The following is a 20,081-nucleotide window of genomic DNA, read 5'->3' on the forward strand; positions in this document are numbered from 1 at the left end:
CCCTTGGTTTGTTCATGGCTCTGATTTAGACCATCTCTGAGTTTGAGAAGGAGATAGAGCTGCTGCAGGCACAGAAGATAGATGTGGAAAAACACGTGCAGTCACAGAAACGGGAGATGAGAGGTACCAGGGGCGTGGGCTGGTTTGTGGGTAGGTAAGAAGTACTGGGTCATGGGCTGGTTAGTGGGTAGGTAAGAAGTACTGGGTCGTAGGCTGGTTAGTGGGTAGGTAAGAAGTACTGGGGCGTGGGCTGGTTTGTGGGTAGGTAAAAGGTACTGGGGCATGGGCTAGTTAGTGAGTAGGAAAGAAGTCCTGGAGACGTGGGCTGGTTAGTGGGTAGGTGAGAGGTACAAGAGCATGGACTGGTTAGTGGGTTGGTGAGAAGTAGTGGCTCATGGGCTGGTTAGTGGGTAGTCTGGACACCTTGCTAGTTGGATACCCAAGACAGTGGTTTGTGTGTTGGTAGCCAACTATTTGGTTATTCAGCTGCAGATTGTAAGAAACCATTCTGGCCAGAAGAGGGCACCAGACCTCTTTACAGATGGTTGTGAGCCACCATGTGGTTGCCGGGAATTGAACTCCGGACCTTTGGAAGAGCAGGCAATGCTCTTAACCACTGAGCCATCTCTCCCTGTAGGGCAGGGAATTTGGACTGCTCTTCAGTATCGAGAGGGAGGGGGAATGGACTGGGGGGAGGAGAAGAGGAGTGGGGATGGGGGAGGGGAGTGGGGGGGAGGGGGCAATGTGTGGGAGGAGGGGAGGGAAATGGGAAACGGGGAGCAGTTGGAAATTTTAATTAAAAAAGAATAAAAATAAAAAAAAAAAAAGAAACCATTCTGGAGAGACCCCAGGGAAGAAAGCTATGCTCGACTTTGATTTATGCTGCTCCCCCTTTCCTTCCAGAACGGATGTCAGAGGTCACCAAACAGCTTCTGGAGAGCTATGACATAGAAGACGTGAGAAGCAGGTATCAGTCTTACGTCTTCAGACATTTACAAGCATTTACACTGAGTGAAGTGGTAGCGTGTAAGTTTGATCCCTACAACCTATGCTTTTCTTTAAAAAGGGGGGGGGGAGCTAAGCATGGCCTTACATGCTTATGACCAACCACTGGGGCAGCAGAGACAGAGGATCCCTGACCAGAGGGCTTACTGACCAGATAGTCTAGTTCAATCAGTGAGCACCAGGCCAGTGAAAAACCCTGCCTCAAAAAAAATAAAACTGGGGTTGGAAGTTAAGAGTGCTTGTTGCTCCTGCAGAGGACCAGGGATCGGTTCCTAGTACCAGCAGAAACTCCAACTCCATGGAGGATGTGATGCCCTCTTCTGGTCTCTACCAGCTCCTGAACACAGACATACATGCATGCACACATACACACAATCTTTTAGAAAGCAAGGTGAGCCGTACTGTAGGAATGACACACACACAAACCGTGTGACCCGTAAGTAAGGAGGCTGGACATTTGTGCCTTCTTTGTTTTATTTCCCAGGCTCTCTGTGGAGGATCTGGAACACTTAAATGAGGATGGAGAACTTTGGTTTGCCTATGAAGGACTCAAAAAGGCAACTCGGTGAGGTATTCCCTTGGGGTTCTGGTTTTTTTGTTTGTTTGGTTTTGGTTTTTGGTTTTTGTTTTATTTTTTTCCAGAGACAGTACAATGTTGGGAAGTTCATCTCACCTAGATTTGACATGCGAAGTATATTCTTTTTTTTTTTTTTTTTTTTTTTTTTTTTTTTTTTTTTTTTGGTTTTTCGAGACAGGGTTTCTCTGTGGCTTTTTTTTGGAGCCTGTCCTGGAACTAGCTCTGTAGACCAGGCTGGTCTCGAACTCACAGAGATCCGCCTGCCTCTGCCTCCCAAGTGCTGGGATTAAAGGCGTGCGCCACCATCGCCCGGCGTGAAGTATATTCTTATGGTAAAATTATCTAATAGCCCCTAGAAAGACTTCTCTGAGAATTCAGCCATTTGCCTAGTAAGAGGAGACCTAGTGAGAAAACCTGTAACCTGTTTCCTCAAAACTGGTTACAGGGTTGGGGATGTAGCTCAATCAGTGGAGTGCTTGCCTGGCCTGCATAAAACTCTGGTTTCCAGCCAGGCAGTGATGGTGCACACCTTTAATCCCAGCACTTGGGAGGCAGAGGCAGCTGGATCTCTATGAGTCTGAGACCAGCCTGGTCTACAGAGAGAGTTCCAGAATAGTCTCCAAAGCTACACAGAGAAACCTTGTTTCAAACCATGTCCCCCCCCCAAAAAGAAAACAACTCTATTTCCATCCCTTGCACTGAATAAATGGGGTGTGATGGGCTCTTCTGTAACCCCAGCACTTGGAAATCAAGATGATGGAGAACTCCAAGGTCATTGTTAACTACCAAAGATGTTTGGGACTGGCCCGGGCTAGAGACCCTATCTCAAAAAAACAAATAAAATCTGTACTGGAGAGATGGGTCAGCAGTTAAGAACATTGACTGCTCTTGCCAAGGGCCCAGGTCCACTAGATTCCCAGCAACCACTTGGTAGCTTACAAATGTCTATAACTCTAGTCCCAAGGGATCTGATGCCCTCTTCTGCTCTCCACAGGCAATGCACACCCATGGTATACATGTATGCATACATGCAGGCAAACACACATAAAGTAAAAATGCATGAATGCTTTAAAAGTAGAGCAAGAAGCCGGGCGATGGTGGCGCACGCCTTTAATCCCAGCACTCGGGAGGCAGAGGTAGGCGGATCTCTGTGAGTTCGAGACCAGCCTGGTCTACAGAGCTAGTTCCAGGACAGGCTCCAAAAAAAAGCCACAAAGAAACCCTGTCTCGAAAAACCAAAAAAAAAAAAAAAAAAAGTAAAAGCAAGACATAGTTACATTATATAAGCAGCTACTGTGGTGTGGTTGGACTGAGGAAGTTTTTGCGCTTCTTTAAATTAATAAACTTCATTGTCTTGTAGAAGTTTTAGGTCCACAGCAAACTGAGTTGAAAATAGATTTCTCACTGGGCATGATGGTACATGCCTTTAATCGGGAGGCAGAGGCAGTTGGATCTCTGTGAGTTCAAGGCCAGTCTGATCTAGATATGGAGTTTCAGGACACCCAAAGCTACATAGAGGGACCCAAAGGAGAGAGAGAGAGTGAAAGAGAGAAAGAGAAAGAGCAGAGGAGTCCTCATTTATACCTCCACTGTCATGTGTGGACTTCCTACTGCCACCAGCTCCTATGACAGCCTGGTGACACAGCAGGGTCCCCCTCATGTTGTACACTCAGGGAACCCTCACAAGTGTATATAACACATCATCATAGCTGTATCACGCAGAACAGAGGTTTCAAACTATTAACTGTAAAACCATAACTGAATTACTTCTAAAATGAAATGCCTTTGTCATAAACTGCATGTTAACCACACACACTGTTTTCTAACAGTGACCAGGGTCCTTTGGTTTCAGCTCCTAATTCCCTCCCTGTTTCTGTGAATGCATTGTCAGCTTTAGTCCTGAAAGGGAAATGCTGACCCTAGCTTTCTCAACTATAGCACGATGTCCCCTCTGTGGTCAGCCCAGCAATGTGGAGACCATGGGCTCATTCCTCTCCCCTTCTTTTAACAGTGTTCTGGAAAGCCATTTCCAGTCTCAGAAGGATTGCTATGAAAAAGAGATTGAAGGTCTGAACTTCAAAGTAGTGCACCTGAGCCAAGAGATCAACCACCTGCAGAAACTCTTCCGAGAAGAGACAGGCATCAATGAAAGTATCCGTCACGAAGTCACCAGGCTGACATCAGAAAACATGGTAGGCCTTGCCACAGATCTACAGGCGCTCTCTCTCTCTCTCTCTCTCTCTCTCTCTCTCTCTCTCTCACCCCCACCCCACCCCCACACAGAATGCTTTCAAGATACAGAAACACATGGTGCTTTTAAGATATGTTTGGGGGGCTGGAGAGATGGCTCAGAGGTTAAGAGCATTGCCTGCTCTACCAAAGGTCCTGAGTTCAATTCCCAGCAACCACATGGTGGCTCACAACCATCTGTAATGGGGTCTAGTGCCCTCTTCTGGCCAGCAGGTATACACACAGACAGAATATTGTATACATAATAAATAAATAAATATTTTTTAAAAAAAAAGATATGTTTGGGCTTCAGCGGCCTGGGTGTCTGTATAAACTTAGAGAACAAACTGTTTGTACCTGGCTGTGGGTGAAGGGATGGACATACAAAGGTACACACCAAAGGAGAGGTGCTTATGGAGAGCCCTGGACAATCCCAGCTACAGGATGTTCTGAGATAGTGTGTCCTGTTCCAGGCTGAGATGGTATTCTAGGCATGGGCACAGTTCAGCACAGGGCAATCTCCCTTCCCACAGTGGCAGTCGTGTGCGAACTGCGCTCTCTGAGCATGCGGGGATTTTTGGAGACCACTGTATACGTCTTTAGAGGAGGGGATAGAATGTCAGCAAATCCAGTGCCTCAGCTGACCTTTTACACAGCTGTGTCTTCTACAAGCCGAACGGGAGACGGATGAATGTTCATTATGGAGAGTAAGTCCAGACTCAAACACTGACTATTCTAATAGTTGTTAACTGTTCTCTGAAGATGATCCCAGACTTCAAGCAGCAGATTTCAGAGCTGGAGAGGCAGAAGCAGGATCTTGAGTCCCGCCTGAAGGAGCAGACTGAGAAGATGGAAGGTAACAGAACCATCCTGGTCCTACTCTTAGAGATACCAGCATCCAGGAAATTCATGGGAAGCCACGGCATTGGGGGCATTAAGCTGTGGTCTCCAGGGACAGGCAGGAAGCACAGGGGTAAAAGGATAGCTGCCTGGAGGGCAAGAAAGTATGGTATTAAAGGGGCAGCTTCCTTCAAGTTCCATGGGCATCTGGCACAATGGGAATGTAGCCCCTGGTTCTGCTATCACTATTTTTAAAGAGAATCTAGAAATCTAGATTCATATCAAATGTCATTCTTAAGTAATGCTTTACAAAGCAAGCAAACAAACTAAATCTTGTTCAGACCAAACTAAACCTAATAATTTCTGAATAGATATGGATTAGAGCCTTAGATCTGGGAAAATAATGGCGACCCCGAATTAGACCTCAGTGGCTTGGCTGACCACAGCAGTGACAGGTTTCTCATGATAGGAAAACCAGAAGAGTCGTTCAGTCACCTAAGTCGAGCCAGAGACGAGGAAGGAGTGTGGGGCAAGTAAGTGTTCTGGTGGGAACTGGGCAGCAGGGCAAGTGAGTGTTCTGGTGGGAACTGGGCAGCAGGGCAAGTGAGTGTTCTGGTGGGAACTGGGCAGCAGGGCAAGTGAGTGTTCTGGTGGGAACTGAGCATGCAGGGCAAGTGAGTGCTCTGGTGGGAACTGGGAGTGCAAGGCAAGTGAGTGCTCTGGTGGGAACTGGGGGTGCAGGGCAAGTGAGTGTTCTGGTGGGAACTGGGGGTGCAGGGCAAGTGAGTGTTCTGGTGGGAACTGGGAGTGCAAGGCAAGTGAGTGTTCTGGTGGGAACTGGGCAGCAGGGCAAGTGAGTGTTCTGTTGGGAACTAGGGGCACAGGGCAAGTGAGTGTTCCGGTGGGAACTGGGAGTGCAAGGCAAGTGAGTGTTCTGGTGGGAACTGGGCAGCAGGGCAAGTGAGTGTTCTGTTGGGAACTAGGGGCACAGGGCAAGTGAGTGTTCTGGTGGGAACTGGGGGAGCAGTGCAATTGAGTGTTTTGGTGAGAACTGGGGATACAGGACAATTGAGTGCTCTGGTGGGAACTTGGGGCACAGGGCAAGTGAGTGTTCTGGTAGAAACTGGGGGGCACAGGGCAAGTGAGTGTTCTGGTGGGAACTGGGGGCACAGGGCAAGTGAGTGTTCTGGTGGGAACTGGCAGGAGCACTTCCATCTGTGCAGTTATCAACACTAGGGTGGTCACACGATGCCCAGAGCATCTTGTCCCTTCCTCAGAACAGTGGAAATCAAAGGAAATGAGGGGCCCATTGATAAGATCCAAGAACTGCAGGAGGCCATTGAGTTCCTGGAGAAGCAACCAGAAGCTGAAGGGGAAGCCAAGCATATTCTCCAACAGGAGGCCTCTCAACTGTCTTTGGAAAACAGGGTAAGGAGTATGGATGGTTGGCTCTGTGTGGCGGTGTTGCTGAGCAGGGAACTAAGTGTCCACCTGTCAAATAAGGATAACAGCTGTAGACCGAAAGGCCTTCTGTGAGGGCACTCTGGGTCCTTATCTAAAGACTGGTGGTTGTGTGATGATAAAACTCAGCGGTGGAGCACATGCTGTCTGCAGCACTGCACAGTCCGGACATGGTAGTGAGCGCCTGTAATCCCAGGAGCATGAGGAGCTAAAGGTCGTCCTTGAAGGGAGTTTGAGAACAGCTTGCCATATACGAGACCCAGTCATAAGAGAAAGGAAAAAAATAACAGGTAGTCACTTTTAGAAGAACTGGAAGGCTCTCTGCCCTTTGTGAGAGATGTTTCTGGGCACCTAGGACCCTCCTAGTGTTTAAGCCAAACAGCCTGGGCAAGGCCACCTCTTCACCCAGAAGGAAAGGGAAAGCCCTGTCCAAACCTCAGAAGTCTCTCTGGTGCCCTCTTCTGACATTCAAAGATCCCATTTCCCCAGCTCTAATTTTCAGTCTGTATTGGACAGACTGAAAGGTCTGAAGGTGGGTCCTTCAACAGCAATCATTAATCAAGAAAATTCTCCACAGGCCAACTTGGTGGGGACATTGTCTGAATTGAGGTTTGCTCCTCCCAGTGATTCTAGATCATGGTACATTAGCAAAAAACTAAACTGACTAGGACAGTGTGTGTGTGTGTGTGTGTGTGTGTGTGTGAACACAACATGCAGAATCCACCGTGTGATATTGGGGATTGAGCTCTGAGCATCAGGTGTGATCCAGCCCAGATGTAGTGTTCACTAGAGGAGCCTTGAAAATATCAGGAACTATATAATATGGAAAGCAGCCGCTGTGCAAATCATGTGTGCGAGTGAATTTTATGGAATGTGAACTACAGATCCATAAAGGCATTAACAAAATCAAAGTCAAAGGAGATGCTTCTGAGAAAATTCCTTGTTTTCTGGGTTTCTGAAGGATCTTGAGGAAGAGTTAGACATGAAGGACAGAGTCATTAAAAAGCTACAGGATCAAGTCAAGACTTTAACCAAGACAATTGAAAAAGGTAGGAGGGGTATGGCCTTATTCTTTGCAGCTTTCGGGGAAGGCACTGTGTTCTGAGGTGTGTGATCATGACCATGTTCAAAGTATGCAGAGCCTAAGGGAATGATGCTCAACTGCTCAGGTTTAGGGCCTAGGGCTAGGCTAAAGAGTCTTTAAGGGTATAAAGAAGCTCATTGTACCAGACAGCAAGAACACTCCTGTTGTTTCAAGGAACCCCCTAAAACAAATACGTTATCCCCTTCCTCTGTTAGCTCCTCTTTGTCAAGATGAAATTGTGAGTGAGTATCCAATTAATAATTTTGAAGGCCATAGAGAGAAACAGAGAAGACAGACAAGACATCCTGACCTCAGCTGAGTGGCATTTGCAGCCTGTCCCCAGAGGCCTGAGGGAAGGACCACTACCTTTCTTCCCTTAGCTTTGGAGCCCATGTCCATGCCAGTCTTCCCCTCTTGCCACGTTCTTCATACTTTCCTTCTTCATGGTCTTCTCTTTCCCATCTTTGCTTGCACAGGCTGTACCTATAGCCACCTTTCTTTTGCTGTGCTCATTCTTTTGAAGACCTCCTTTATTCCTACGTACTACACTTTTATCTTAAGTTTGCAATATCTTCAGGCTCTTTCCTCTTCAGTAATAGATGTTTGTTTTGTTTTTGTTTTCAAGACAGGGTTTCTCTATATAGTCCTGGCTGTCCTGGAACTCTCTATGTAGACCTGGTTGGCTCCAAACTCAGAGATCCACCTGCCACTGCCTCCCAAGTGCTGGGACTAAAGGTGTGCGCCACCACTGCCCAGCCAGTAAGAGATGTTATGTGCCAATCTGCCTCTGGAAACAAGGGACAGGTCTAGATGTCCTGTCCTTTATGTCTCTACTATTAGAATTGGTGGATGGATGGATGGATGGATGGATGGATGGGTAGATAACAGATGGGTAATTGGTGGATGGATGGATGGATGGATGGATGGATGGATGGCAGATGAATGGGTAGGTGACAGTGGATGATGGGTGGATGGATGGATGGCAGGTGAATGGGTAGATGACAGTGGATGATGGGTGGAAGGATGGATGACAGGTGAATGGGTAGGTGACAGTGGATGATGGGTGGAAGGATGGATGGCAGGTGAATGGGTAGATAACAGTGGATGATGGGTGGATGTATTTATGAATGGAGGATGGATGATGATAGATAAAAAGGAGTAGATGAATAAAATAATGAGCTACATTCTCTATATAATGTCTACCAAACCTCATACCTAATTGTCACTTCTTTTCTTAAGTCCTAGATCCATTTTGTCTCTTTCACTACTTCCTTTCAGCTCAACACATCTAAGTCAGGACTCCTTTATGCCTATATGAGTTACCCATTATAATGTAACACATTACCCCAACTTAGCAACCTAACATTGTTACCCTTAAGTATGTGGTTATTTCTCACAGGAGCTATAGGAAAGTGCAGCCCCACCCCTATGGTCAAGATGTATATCTCAGCATTTTGTTTCCTGAGTCTTGTACCTTCCCTATAGATATTATCAGGGCAGTGTCTTGGGTTTCTCTCCTTCCCCGCCATACTGGAGACGAATGAGGCACTCTGGGATTCATTCAAGTACATCTTTGTCTTTTCGGCAGTGGCCATACTCACAGACAGAAATCCCTATAGGGCATCCAACAGCCCCACAAGAGCTGCAAGCTGTAGCGGTTCATGACCAGGGTAGACTTGGACAATATCCTCACTATGAACCAGAGAGTGTGGCTTTCATGTATGTAGCTGACAATTTGCCTTTGTCTACAGCCAATGAAGTGCACCTGCCCTCAGGACCCAAGGAGTACCTTGGAATGCTGGAATACAAGAAAGAAGATGAGGCCAAGATCATTCAAAACCTCATTCTTGGTAGTCAAACCCATATCTCTGGGTCATGCTTTCTCTTTGAGAACTTGAATATCAGTCAGCTCCAAAGTCCTGGACGAGGGCTCTTCTTTATCTCTCTCTTCCTTCATGCTTTCTTCCCTTGCTTGAAGCTTCCCAGCTTCAGTGCTGACCAGGTGGTCCTTGATTGAGAGAAGAGGCTATGCACTATGAACTACAGCACCATATCACTAGCTTCTGCCTATTCTAGAAGCTGGTGTCAAGATCCAGAGTTCACTCACAGTGTCCTCTGGGGAACCAAAACAGTCCTCAGCTGAGAACCATTGCCCCAACCTCCTCCCAAGTCTAATCATAGGTTCAGAATGGAAGATATAACTCCTGGGCCTGATGGGGCATGCCTGTAATCCCAGCACTTACGGGCAGAAAGGCAGAAATACTGTGAGTCCCAGACCAGCCTGAACTACATAGGAAATGTCATCATACAAAGCCAATGTGTTCAGTGGTGGGACACTCATGTTGCATGTCAAAGGACTGAGTTACAGGGAATTGTTGGCTGTCCAGTGTGGGTACTGGGAGTAAAACTCTGCTCTTCTGAAAAAGAAGTATATGCTCTTGACTGCAGTGCCATCTCTCCATCTTCCCCAAGACCTTTCAAGAAAAAGATGCTGCCTTGATTCCTCTGCTTCGCAATGACTGTGTGTGCGTGTGCGCACGTGCACACGCACACACACACACACACACACACACATACAGAAAGAGAGAGAGACAGAAACAGAACAAGAGCATCAGGCTGTTGATTGCTTTTCAATCACTGCTAACAAAACGCCTGCTGGAAACAACTGGAAGAAAGATTTACCTTGGCATGGCGGGCTCGCTGAGTTCATGGTAGTAAGAGAGTGTGGAGGTGAAGCCTGTTCACAGCACAACTGCGGGAAACAGACAATGGCAGGGATCAGGGGCCTTCTTTGATGACCCACCCTTAATGACCTAATTTTACAGGCTAGGTAACAGCCTCCCCAGATAGCACCACTAGCTGGGAAACAAGTGTTCAAAGTGTAAACTTTTAAGATTCAAACCCTAACACAGCCCTACCTGTGTTAACACCAAGGGACGTCTTCTCTGTAGTTATCTTAACTCGGCCACTGGAAGCTCCTGTTTTCCTGTCATAAGCTTCCCTACAAGGTTTCTCTCTTCATCCCTGCTCTGCCTCTCTGACATCTCTCTCTTTAAAAGACTAATCATTTATTTAATGTGTATGAGTGTCTACTTGCATGCATGCATGTATGTATGTATGTATGTGCACCATGAACATTCTTGGTGTTCATGGACAACAGAAAAGGACGTCAGCTCCTGTGGACAGGAGTTAATAGATGGTTGTGAGCCACCACATGAATGCTGGGAGTTGAACCGGATCCTCTGCAAGAGCATCCAGTGCTCTTAACCTCTGAGCCTCTCTCCAGCCCCTCTCTGGCATCTCTTTTTTTGTTTTTGTTTTTCGAGATAGGGTTTCTCTGTATAGCTTTGGAGCCTGTCCTGGCATTCACTCTGTAGACCAGGCTGACCTTGACTCACAGAGATCTGCCTGCCTCTGCCTTCTGAGTGCTGGGATTAAAGTGCTACCCTCTCTGAAGTCTCTGACCCTGAGACTAGCTTGATAGCTTGTCTCCTTTGCTGTACTGCTGGTCACTAGTGAGTGTCTCTGTTGGAGACAGCTTCCTGTGACTTGAGATGGCTCCCATCCTTACCAAAGCGATTGGGGTGAGGTACCTGGGACTTGGGTTCCTTTCTTATGCTGGAGTTTCAATATCTAGAGCCTCCTTGCCAGAGAAAATTACAAATTCTTTCTCCCATCTGGCCTTTTAACAGAGAGTGAGCCCTTTACCAATGAGGTGTGGGATGAGCGATGGTCATGTACTTTCACTAAGTAAAAGTTGGAGTTTCTCAGATTGAGAGAAGAGACACTGTGCTCTCAGGCTCTACCCAAGCACAGAAAGGCCAGGAGTCCCACCTTATCCCCTCCTATCATGGGAGGAGCGCTCACCAGCAGCTGGGAGCCACCCCCTCCCACCAGCAGTTGAGAGCGGGTTTCTTTCCCCTACAGACCTGAAGCCCCGAGGCGTGGTAGTGAACATGATTCCCGGGCTGCCAGCTCACATCCTGTTCATGTGTGTGCGGTATGCAGACTCCCTGAATGATGCTGACATGCTCAAGTCCCTCATGAACAGTGCCATTAATGGCATCAAGCATGTGGTTAAGGTAAGATCTCAGCATAGTGTCTGATTTGGGAAGGGCTCTGGGAAGTGATCCAGTCTTTGTCTACTATTGGCCTCTGACCTTTCCCCAAAGTAACAAAGCTACTAAGGAAAGACAAATGGCCAAGGTTCTGCCAGTGAGCCTCAAAGACTCGTGGAGAGGCTACAACTTGGTAGCCACCAGCCTCACCCTCCATCCCCTCATGAGTGAGAGATCTGTGCTCCCAGCCTCACCCCTCTGTCCCCTCATGTATGAGAGATCTGTGCTCCCAGCCTCACCCCTCTATCCCCTCATGTATGAGGGATCTGTGCGCCCAGCCTCACCCCTCCATCCGCTCATGAGTGAAGGATCTGTGTGTCCAGCCTCACTCCTCCATCTCCTCAGGTGTGAGGGATCTGTGGTCCCACCTCACCCCTCCACACCCTCAGGTGTGAGGAATCTGTGCTCCCAGTCTCACCCCTCCATCCCCTCATGTGTGAGAGATCTGTGCTCCCAGCCTCACCCCTCCGTCTCCTCATGAGTGAGAGATCTGTGTGCCCAGCCTCACCCCTCCATCCCCTCATGTGTGAGAGATCTGTGCTCTCAGCCTCACCCCTCCGTCTCCTCATGAGTGAGAGATCTGTGTGCCCAGCCTCACCCCTCCATCCCCTCATGTGTGAGAGATCTGTGCTCCCAGCCTCACCCCTCCGTCTCCTCATGAGTGAGAGATCTGTGTGCCCAGCCTCACCCCTCCATCCCCTCATGTGTGAGAGATCTGTGTGCCCAGCCTCACCCCTCCGTCTCCTCATGAGTGAGAGATCTGTACTCCCAGCCTCACCCCTCCGTCTCCTCATGAGTGAGAGATCTGTGTGCCCAGCCTCACCCCTCCGTCTCCTCATGAGTGAGAGATCTGTGCTCCCAGCCTCACCCCTCCGTCTCCTCATGAGTGAGAGATGTGTGCCGCACTAGTGTAGCAGTAAGGAAATGGGAAACTGAAAGATTATCCATCTCTCTGGTGACAAGCATATGAGTCTCCTTCCTAAAACATTATTATTGGCACTGGAGAGATGGCTCAGTGGTTAAGAGCATTGAGGGCTCTTGCAGAGGACCTGGGTTTGATTCCCAGACCCCATATGGTAGCTATGGTAGTTACAACCCTCCATAACTCCATTTCCAGGGGATCCAATGCCCTCTTTTGACCTCCATGCACACGGTGCATAGACACACATGCAAATAAAACAAAGTCACTGACCTAATGAACGCCTGGTCCTTCTTTTCTAGACCAGGAAAAACAGCAACAATAGGTTTTCATTTAGAATTTTATTTTATGCATATGGGTGTTTTATTTGTATGAACACCTATTGTTGTTGTTTTTCCTGGTCTAGAAAAGAAGGACCAGGTGTTCATTAGGTCAGTGACTGTACGGTGCCCCTCCCCCACTCCCATGCAGTGTGTTGAAGAAGATGGAGTGCACTCCTGTGCTCCTAACCTTACTGCAATGACTCCTCCAGGTTGAAGGGTGGCTCTGCTCAGCCTGCTGAATGTCCCTCCCTTGCTGTGCTCATCAGAATGGCTGGCAGCTAGACAACCCACGGTTGTCCACTCTATGGGTAGAGACCCACATGCGTGTGGCACACAGATGATTGGAGGTTACAAGCTAAGCTTGTTTTTAATGTTTGTTTTTGTTTTTTTATTGAGACAGGGCTCTACTGTGTAGCCCAGACTGACCTCATTCTTGGAGATCTACAGGCCTCAGCCTCCCGAGTGCTGGGATTAAAGGTGTGTGCCTCCATGCCTTCATTGTCTTCTCTTGTCTAAGGAACATCTGGAAGATTTGGAGATGCTGTCCTTCTGGCTGTCCAACACTTGTCACTTCCTCAACTGCCTGAAGCAGTACAGTGGGGAGGAGGTAAGGATGCGTGTCTGTCCTGCTGATGGCCTCCCGGACCACCTCACAATCTGGCTCAAGGAGGCCTTCATTAGGAACTCACTACTCCACTCAGCCTCTGCCAGCTAGCTTGCCGGCCTCCTCTTCACCCAGGAGGCTAGTTCGTGTATCACCTGTATGTGCATGGGTGCGATTCCAGAGAGTTCAGACCTTGGGTTCAGTGTGAAGCATTGCTTTCCTCGCTTTTCCAGTCAATAGAAGGTGTGGTGGTGGTGTTTCCTCCTGATGGGGCCGTGCTGTGAGTTTCAGCATGATGACCCAAAATAGAACCTCTGGTTTATTTTGCTAACTGTTCTCTCTAGAGGACTCTGATTATTGACCTCTTCACTCCAACTCTGCTTCCAGGAAGTGATGTCATGAAGGTGTTCTTCAAGCCTCACTGGGGCATTTTTCACTGAACTGGAACAACAAAGTGGCATTTAGGATGTTGTTCTCCACATGCAGTGTCTTCCTCTGTAGCTCTCCGCTTCAGGGGCAGTGCTGTGATGACAGCTGCCACTGACTGAGATTATACAATAAATTGCTATTTTTTGTCATATAAAATAAACTTGAAGAACTCATTTAAAAGCAGACCTTCAGCTTCAAGCTGTAAAAGCTACCCTAGGTGTTGACTATAGCATCCTTAGCAGGGGCAGTATTTCCATTTCCATCAGTGTCTACAGCGCTCTCATGTTTATATCAAATTGTTTTCAGGAATTCATGAAGTATAACAGCCCACAGCAGAATAAGAACTGCTTGAACAATTTTGATCTTACAGAATACAGACAGATTCTGAGTGATGTGGCTATTCGGATTTACTATCAGTTCATCCTCGTATTGGAGAACAACATCCAGCCCATAATAGGTAAGAAGAGAATGAATGGCTGAGAGGTACTTACAGCAATATAGAAGCTCTTTGTTTGCTTTGGGACAGTCTCCCGTAACCCAGGCTGGTCTTGAGCTTGATATGTAATGAAAGTTAAGGCAGGTCTTGAATTCATAATTCTTCTGCCTGTATCTCCTGAGTGCTGGGATTATAGGTATGTGCCACTGTGCTTGGTTTTGCTTAGTACTGAGAATCAAACCAAGACTTCATGCTTATTAGGCAAACATTCTATCAAGTGAGCTACAATCCCAGCCTAAGAGACTCTTTAAAATAGAAACTCTGTGTGTGGTATATGTGATTATGAATAACATAGCTTGGAAAACTAAGAAACATAATCACCATGTGTCTACCTTTTAATTCTTAGCTTGTTTAAAGTGACTCCATGTATAGTAGCACACAGTTGACCATTTCCTTTGAGTGAGGATGCCTTTTCACAAGGGGAACCCTGCAGAAAATTTACACTATTTATTTGATGCACTGCTTTGGGTTCTCGTGTGGCTGGACCAAGTATTTCTGAGGTCCTTGGGTCCCACTCACATTTGTGTGTGCTTTACTCAGCTTTCTAAAATGTAAATACTTCAGGCTTTGGTGATTCCAGGCTCTGAGCTACTTACTGATCTCTTTCCCATAGGGAAAAACTGTTTCAAGCCTCCAGGAGATGCTCCTGCCATTCTGTAAGCCACGGCCCATGCCCTGGCTTACTATGGTATTCCAATATACTCAGTTCTTTCTTTTTTTAATATTAGTACTTTTTGGTTTGTTTGTTTATTTCTATGCCAAAAGCAACATAAGGACAAGTTTATTTTGGCTCACAGTTTAAGAGAACACAGTCCACCAAGGCGAAGGTGGTCCTTGGCTGGACCATGAGACAACTGGCTGTATTGCATCCACAGTGAGGAAATAGAGATGATAACAGGGCCTCAGGTTTCTCTCTCCCTTTTATTTGGTTCAGGATCCCAGTGTGTGATGCCACTGACTACTCTTAGGGTGGGTTTTCCCACCACCATTTACCAAATTCTAGAAAATCTCTCACAGACAGGCCCAGAAGTTTGTCTCCTAAATCTCATTGAGCTGACAGCCAAGATTAACCACTGTACCCTATCACACCCATAGCCATTGGCTGTAAATAACAGATAATGCGGTTAAGGATGTGCACCCTCATGTGATCCCTATGTAAAGAGCCTTCCACCCTTCCCGCAGTGCCAGGAATGCTGGAGTATGAGAGCTTGCAGGGCATTTCCGGTCTGAAGCCCACTGGTTTCCGGAAGCGCTCCTCCAGTATTGATGACACAGACGCCTACACCATGACATCTGTCCTGCAGCAGCTGAGCTACTTCTACACCACCATGTGTCAGAACGGCCTGGACCCCGAGCTCGTGAGGCAGGTGGTGAAGCAGCTATTCTACCTGATCGGGGCAGTGACCCTCAACAGCCTCCTCCTGAGGAAGGACATGTGCTCTTGCAGGAAAGGGATGCAGATCAGGTAAAGTCCCGTGCCACACCTCCCGAAGGATGCAAATCAGGTACAACCCACAGGCCACAGAGGCCAGCAGGAAGGAATGCTCCCAAAGGCCAGTTCACTGGTGCTGGACCCTCACTACTGTCCCTTGGACACGTGCAAGGCCCCTGAGCCTCCTGAGTATTGGTTGACTTGCTGGTGGCTCCACACCAACCCTCTCATATTATACCACCAACTTGATGCTCTGGCCTGTGAGAACGGCATTTGTGTCGTAGATTCTGATTTCCCAAGGTTATTCCACCAGTCACCTGTTAAGTGGTGACTAGCCCAGTCAGGTAGAGAGCCTGGCACCATGTTGAGAGGCTCACAAGCAGGTGGTAGGGGGATGCTCAGGGATAAATGAGACTGAGGACAAATCGATGCACTGAGGAAACAGGAGAGAAGAGTGTTGAGTGACGAGGTTGAGAAAGAGGAACATTCCAAACACGAGATGGATGAAAGCAAAGGCGTGGTCTGTGTCTGGCTCTGCCTGGAGTAAGCAGCAGCTGTCTGTTTGGCAGAACCCGGTAGGACCGCCATGGAGAGGTGGGTCAGATCTGGACCAGGAGTGTCCCAAATGCAGTGAAAGCATTTGGAGTTCATCTTGAAGACAGAACACAGTTTTAAGGACCATAGATCCTATCTTAAATTGAGGCGCCATGGAGCCTGTGATTAGGAAACACGCAGCGCAGAAGAGATGTTTAAGATATGTATGTGTACCAAAAAGCTACGGAGAAACACTGTCTCGAAAATCCAAAAAAAAAAAAGATATGTATGTGTGTTGAGGTGATTGACACCTGTGTGCTGTGAGGGACTGGGGAGGTGACCATAGGTGTGTGCTGTGATTTGAGGGAGGAGACAAAGTTTCTTATACTGAGAAATACCTGCAAAGAATCCATCATGTCTTCTTAGCACTCATGAAAGTTGGAGTTGGATTTCCCATAAACCACATGGACACAATCCCATGGTGCCATATTGTAGTTTTTAGATACAAAGGGGTACTCAAAGGGACCAGCCTTTGCAGATATTTTACTCTTCATTGAGAAAGGGGAAAAGCTCTTACCATGTCCCATGTAGGTAGATGGCTGTGAGCCTGAACAAGCTTCTACCGAAAGACGAGGCAGAGGGGCTGGGGATGTGGCTGAGCTGGTCTAGTGGTGGCCTGGCATATACAAAGCCCCAGGTTCCTTTCCAGTACCGCGTAAGCCTTGTGCACACCTGTGACTCTACACTTGCTGGTTGCCTTCGGTTGCTTTAGTTTAATTCCATTGCGGTCATAGATAAGGCTTTGTTGGTTAAATGCCTAGGAACAGGAATTCGAATGGTGATTCCTGGGGACTAAGGGAATGGCTTACAACACTAGAGATCTGGGTGAAGTGGCCCTCTGTCATTATGTAATGTCCTGGTATGATATCCTTTCCTGGTAATTTTCTGTTCTTTGAAGTCTTCTTTAAAATGGTTAAAGCCACTCCAGATTTATTTTATTTATTTGATTAGTATTTTCTGAAAATATCTTTTTATATCCATTTCTTTTAACATGCCTACATCATATTTGAGGTGAGTTTCTTGTAGTTAGCACACGCAAATGTCTTGGTGTTTGTAAGACTTGGTTTTTAAATTATATCTATGGGGTGAGCGTGTATGTACCTGTGAGTGCAGTACCCACAGAAGCCAGAAGAGGGCATCATATTCCTCTAGAGTAGTGGTTCTCAATATGTGGACTCAACCCTTTGAGTCACATATCAGATATCCTGCATATTAGATATTTACATTATGATTCATAACCATAGAAAAATCACAGTTACAAAGTACCTTTATGATGGGGTCACTGCAACATGAGGAATTGCATTAAATGTCACAGTGTTAGGACAGCTGAGAGCAGCTTCTCTAGAGCTGGAGTTACAGGCAATTGTGAGCTGCTTGGTGTGGATGCTGGAAACCAAACATGGATTTTTCTGTAGGAGTGGTGATCACTCTTAACTGCTGAGCAGTTTTTCTAGCCCTGGTCATATTTTCTTTTTTTAACCCAGTCTGAGCATGTGTGCTCCTTAATTGGGAAATTTAGACTACCTTAATTTAATATAATTAAATATTTAGTTCTATCTGCCGTGTTATTTTCTTCCTTACAATTTATTTTTATTGTTTTTTTTAATTACATGTATGTGTGTGTGTCTGTGTTGAGGTACATGTATGAAAGTGTAGTGCCCACAGAGGTCAGAGGCAATGATGCCCCTGGAGTTGGAGTTACAGATTGTTGTGAGCCTCCCAATATTCTGGGAACTCCCACCATGCATGGGGAACTCTGCAAGAGCAGAATCCTTGGCCATCTCTCCGGCCCCTGCCGTATTCTTTTCTTCCTTCCCCTTTTTCTGCCTTTTCAGTGTCCCTAGAATATTCTGGTATCTTTGTAATTTATTAATTGTGTTGTTTTGTAGTGGTTGCTCTGGGAACCAACATGTACATACTTACGTTTTTAACAACCTAAATATTTAACTCTAACTCTGAATGGAGTCAACGTCACCATGCCAAGCGGTGTGCTCAGCGTCTTCCCACCACACAGGGCTCTGGACGCTGCCCCATTATGTCGTAGCTGTCGTACAGATGATGGTGGCAATCTAGAGAGCCATCTCCCAGTCCATCCCCTCCTGTTATAAGTGTGACCACTGGACTTGGCTGCTGAGCATGCATGCAGTGAGCTTAGCAGCCTCTAGGCCATGCCGAGGGATTTAGCCCTCTGTCCTCAAGTGTCTGCTGGCTTTCTCCAGGTGCAACATCAGCTACTTAGAAGAATGGCTTAAAGATAAGAACTTGCAGAACAGTTCAGCCAAGGAGACGCTGGAGCCCCTCTCTCAGGCAGCCTGGCTGCTCCAGGTCAAGAAGACCACAGACAGCGATGCCAAGGAGATCTCGGAGTGCTGCACCTGCCTGTCTGCTGTGCAGGTGAGTGGACGGGCTACTCCAGCTTCTCTCTGGACCTTGAAGGAGAGATTCTGAGGCATTTCCCGCCATAGCTGGCTGTGTAGCACCTGACCCTAAGTCACCTGCTAACTATTTGGCGGGTAGTGATTGCAGGCTTCACGGCATAAATGTGTGTGTGCTCTTTCCTTGTGCACTAATCCGAGTGGGAGCTGGGAGGCTGGAAGGGGAGAGTCCCTCGCTGCCATCTGACTGTGGTTGGTCTCTGTGCACTCTGTATTCTGCTTGTGTTGTTTCCTGTTCTCTTGGAATAGACAGAACATGGCTCCAGAGACAAATTATAGTCTAAAAGAACCACCTGTGTTTCTTGAGGGTTCCTAACTGTCCAGAACTGTTTGCTCTTTTCCTCGGTCTGATTCCATGTTCTGTAATGTTCACAGATCATAAAGATCCTTAATTCATACACACCTATAGATGACTTTGAGAAAAGAGTTGCTCCATCCTTCGTTCGCAAAGTACAGGTGAGCTTCTTATGGGCGCCCAGGTTAACCTGACCCTGTTACACTCTATAAGACACTGATATTCGGGTAAAATGATGTGGTCCAGTATTAAAACATGGTTGTCAAGCATGTGGAACCCCAGCTGGTGGCTTTTGACTCGATCCCATCCTGATGAGAATGGAAACATAAACCAGGACCCAGAAAAAAAAAAAGATCATTGTGTGTGTGTACAAATATGCCACAGCGTGTGTGCATGCATCCCACAATGTGTGAATAGAGGTCAGAGGGCAAATTAAAGGCAACAGTTATCTTCATCCGTCTGTGGGTTCCTGGGGTTGAACTCAGGTTGTCAGGCTTGGCAGCAAGCACCTTTACCCCTGGCGCCCCTCACCTATCAGCTTGTTTTGAGAACTAGTGCCAATGAGCAGAGCCCGGTGGAAACAGACCTGCAGACCCACTTTTCTATGACCATCCCCAAAGTTTCTCTCCCGGTGAAGTAGGGGAATCTTAGGGATCCTGTAAACCCTTTTAGGAGTCTGCAAAACCCTTGCTTTTTTCAGAGCTGTGCCTATAGGAGTTAGCGTTTCCTCGTACTTCATCCAGACCAACTTGGTCACTGAATACAGAAGCAGGCGTTGCACACTCGTCTCCCACCAGCTCAGACGTTAAGAGGTCCACAGAACAGAAAACTTTCCGCTTCTTACTGTGTTTCTTTTTTTGGTTTTGTTTTTCATTCTGAAATTTTAACTGTGTTTCAACAAAAATGTTATGTTCAATTTAATGGATTTATTAATATTAAATACTATTTTAATTGCTACTATGGTAAACATCACTAGTTATACCCACATGTACAAGCCCTTTGGAGTCCTCATGGTTATCAGTGTAGCAGAAGGCTAGAGTGCTGGATCAGGACGAGCACTTGCCGCTCTTACCAAGGACACAAGTTCAGTTCCCAGCACCCATGTCGTGAGTCTCATAATTGCCTGGAACTCCAGTTCCAGGGAATCTGATGCCCCCTTTTGGCCTCTGTGGGCACTGCACACATGGGGCATACACACGTAGACACATATATAATCATATAAACTTTTAATTTTTAAAAA

At 47.0% G+C, this 20,081-nt stretch overlaps 1 protein-coding gene across 2 annotated transcripts in view; it reads left to right on the top strand.

Annotated features, from left to right (window-relative positions):
* The window catches only part of Myo5c (myosin VC), a 78,182-nt gene that overhangs the window by 55,770 nt on the left and 2,331 nt on the right, over positions 1 to 20,081 (top strand). The window contains exons 26-40 of one of the 2 annotated variants that reach the window (XM_057767867.1): positions 30 to 123; positions 904 to 967; positions 1,490 to 1,570; positions 3,594 to 3,774; positions 4,574 to 4,667; positions 5,121 to 5,184; positions 5,929 to 6,079; positions 7,074 to 7,161; positions 8,948 to 9,046; positions 11,124 to 11,278; positions 13,074 to 13,163; positions 13,896 to 14,046; positions 15,268 to 15,550; positions 18,331 to 18,505; positions 18,922 to 19,002. In XM_057767867.1, the coding sequence (XP_057623850.1) occupies positions 30 to 123; positions 904 to 967; positions 1,490 to 1,570; positions 3,594 to 3,774; positions 4,574 to 4,667; positions 5,121 to 5,184; positions 5,929 to 6,079; positions 7,074 to 7,161; positions 8,948 to 9,046; positions 11,124 to 11,278; positions 13,074 to 13,163; positions 13,896 to 14,046; positions 15,268 to 15,550; positions 18,331 to 18,505; positions 18,922 to 19,002 (1,851 nt within the window). The remainder of the gene's footprint in view (positions 1 to 29; positions 124 to 903; positions 968 to 1,489; positions 1,571 to 3,593; positions 3,775 to 4,573; positions 4,668 to 5,120; positions 5,185 to 5,928; positions 6,080 to 7,073; positions 7,162 to 8,947; positions 9,047 to 11,123; positions 11,279 to 13,073; positions 13,164 to 13,895; positions 14,047 to 15,267; positions 15,551 to 18,330; positions 18,506 to 18,921; positions 19,003 to 20,081) is intronic. The other variant, XM_057767868.1, reaches the window with a different exon arrangement.

Source organism: Chionomys nivalis, chromosome 4, assembly GCF_950005125.1.
Source record: "Chionomys nivalis chromosome 4, mChiNiv1.1, whole genome shotgun sequence".
Taxonomy (NCBI): domain Eukaryota; kingdom Metazoa; phylum Chordata; class Mammalia; order Rodentia; family Cricetidae; genus Chionomys; species Chionomys nivalis.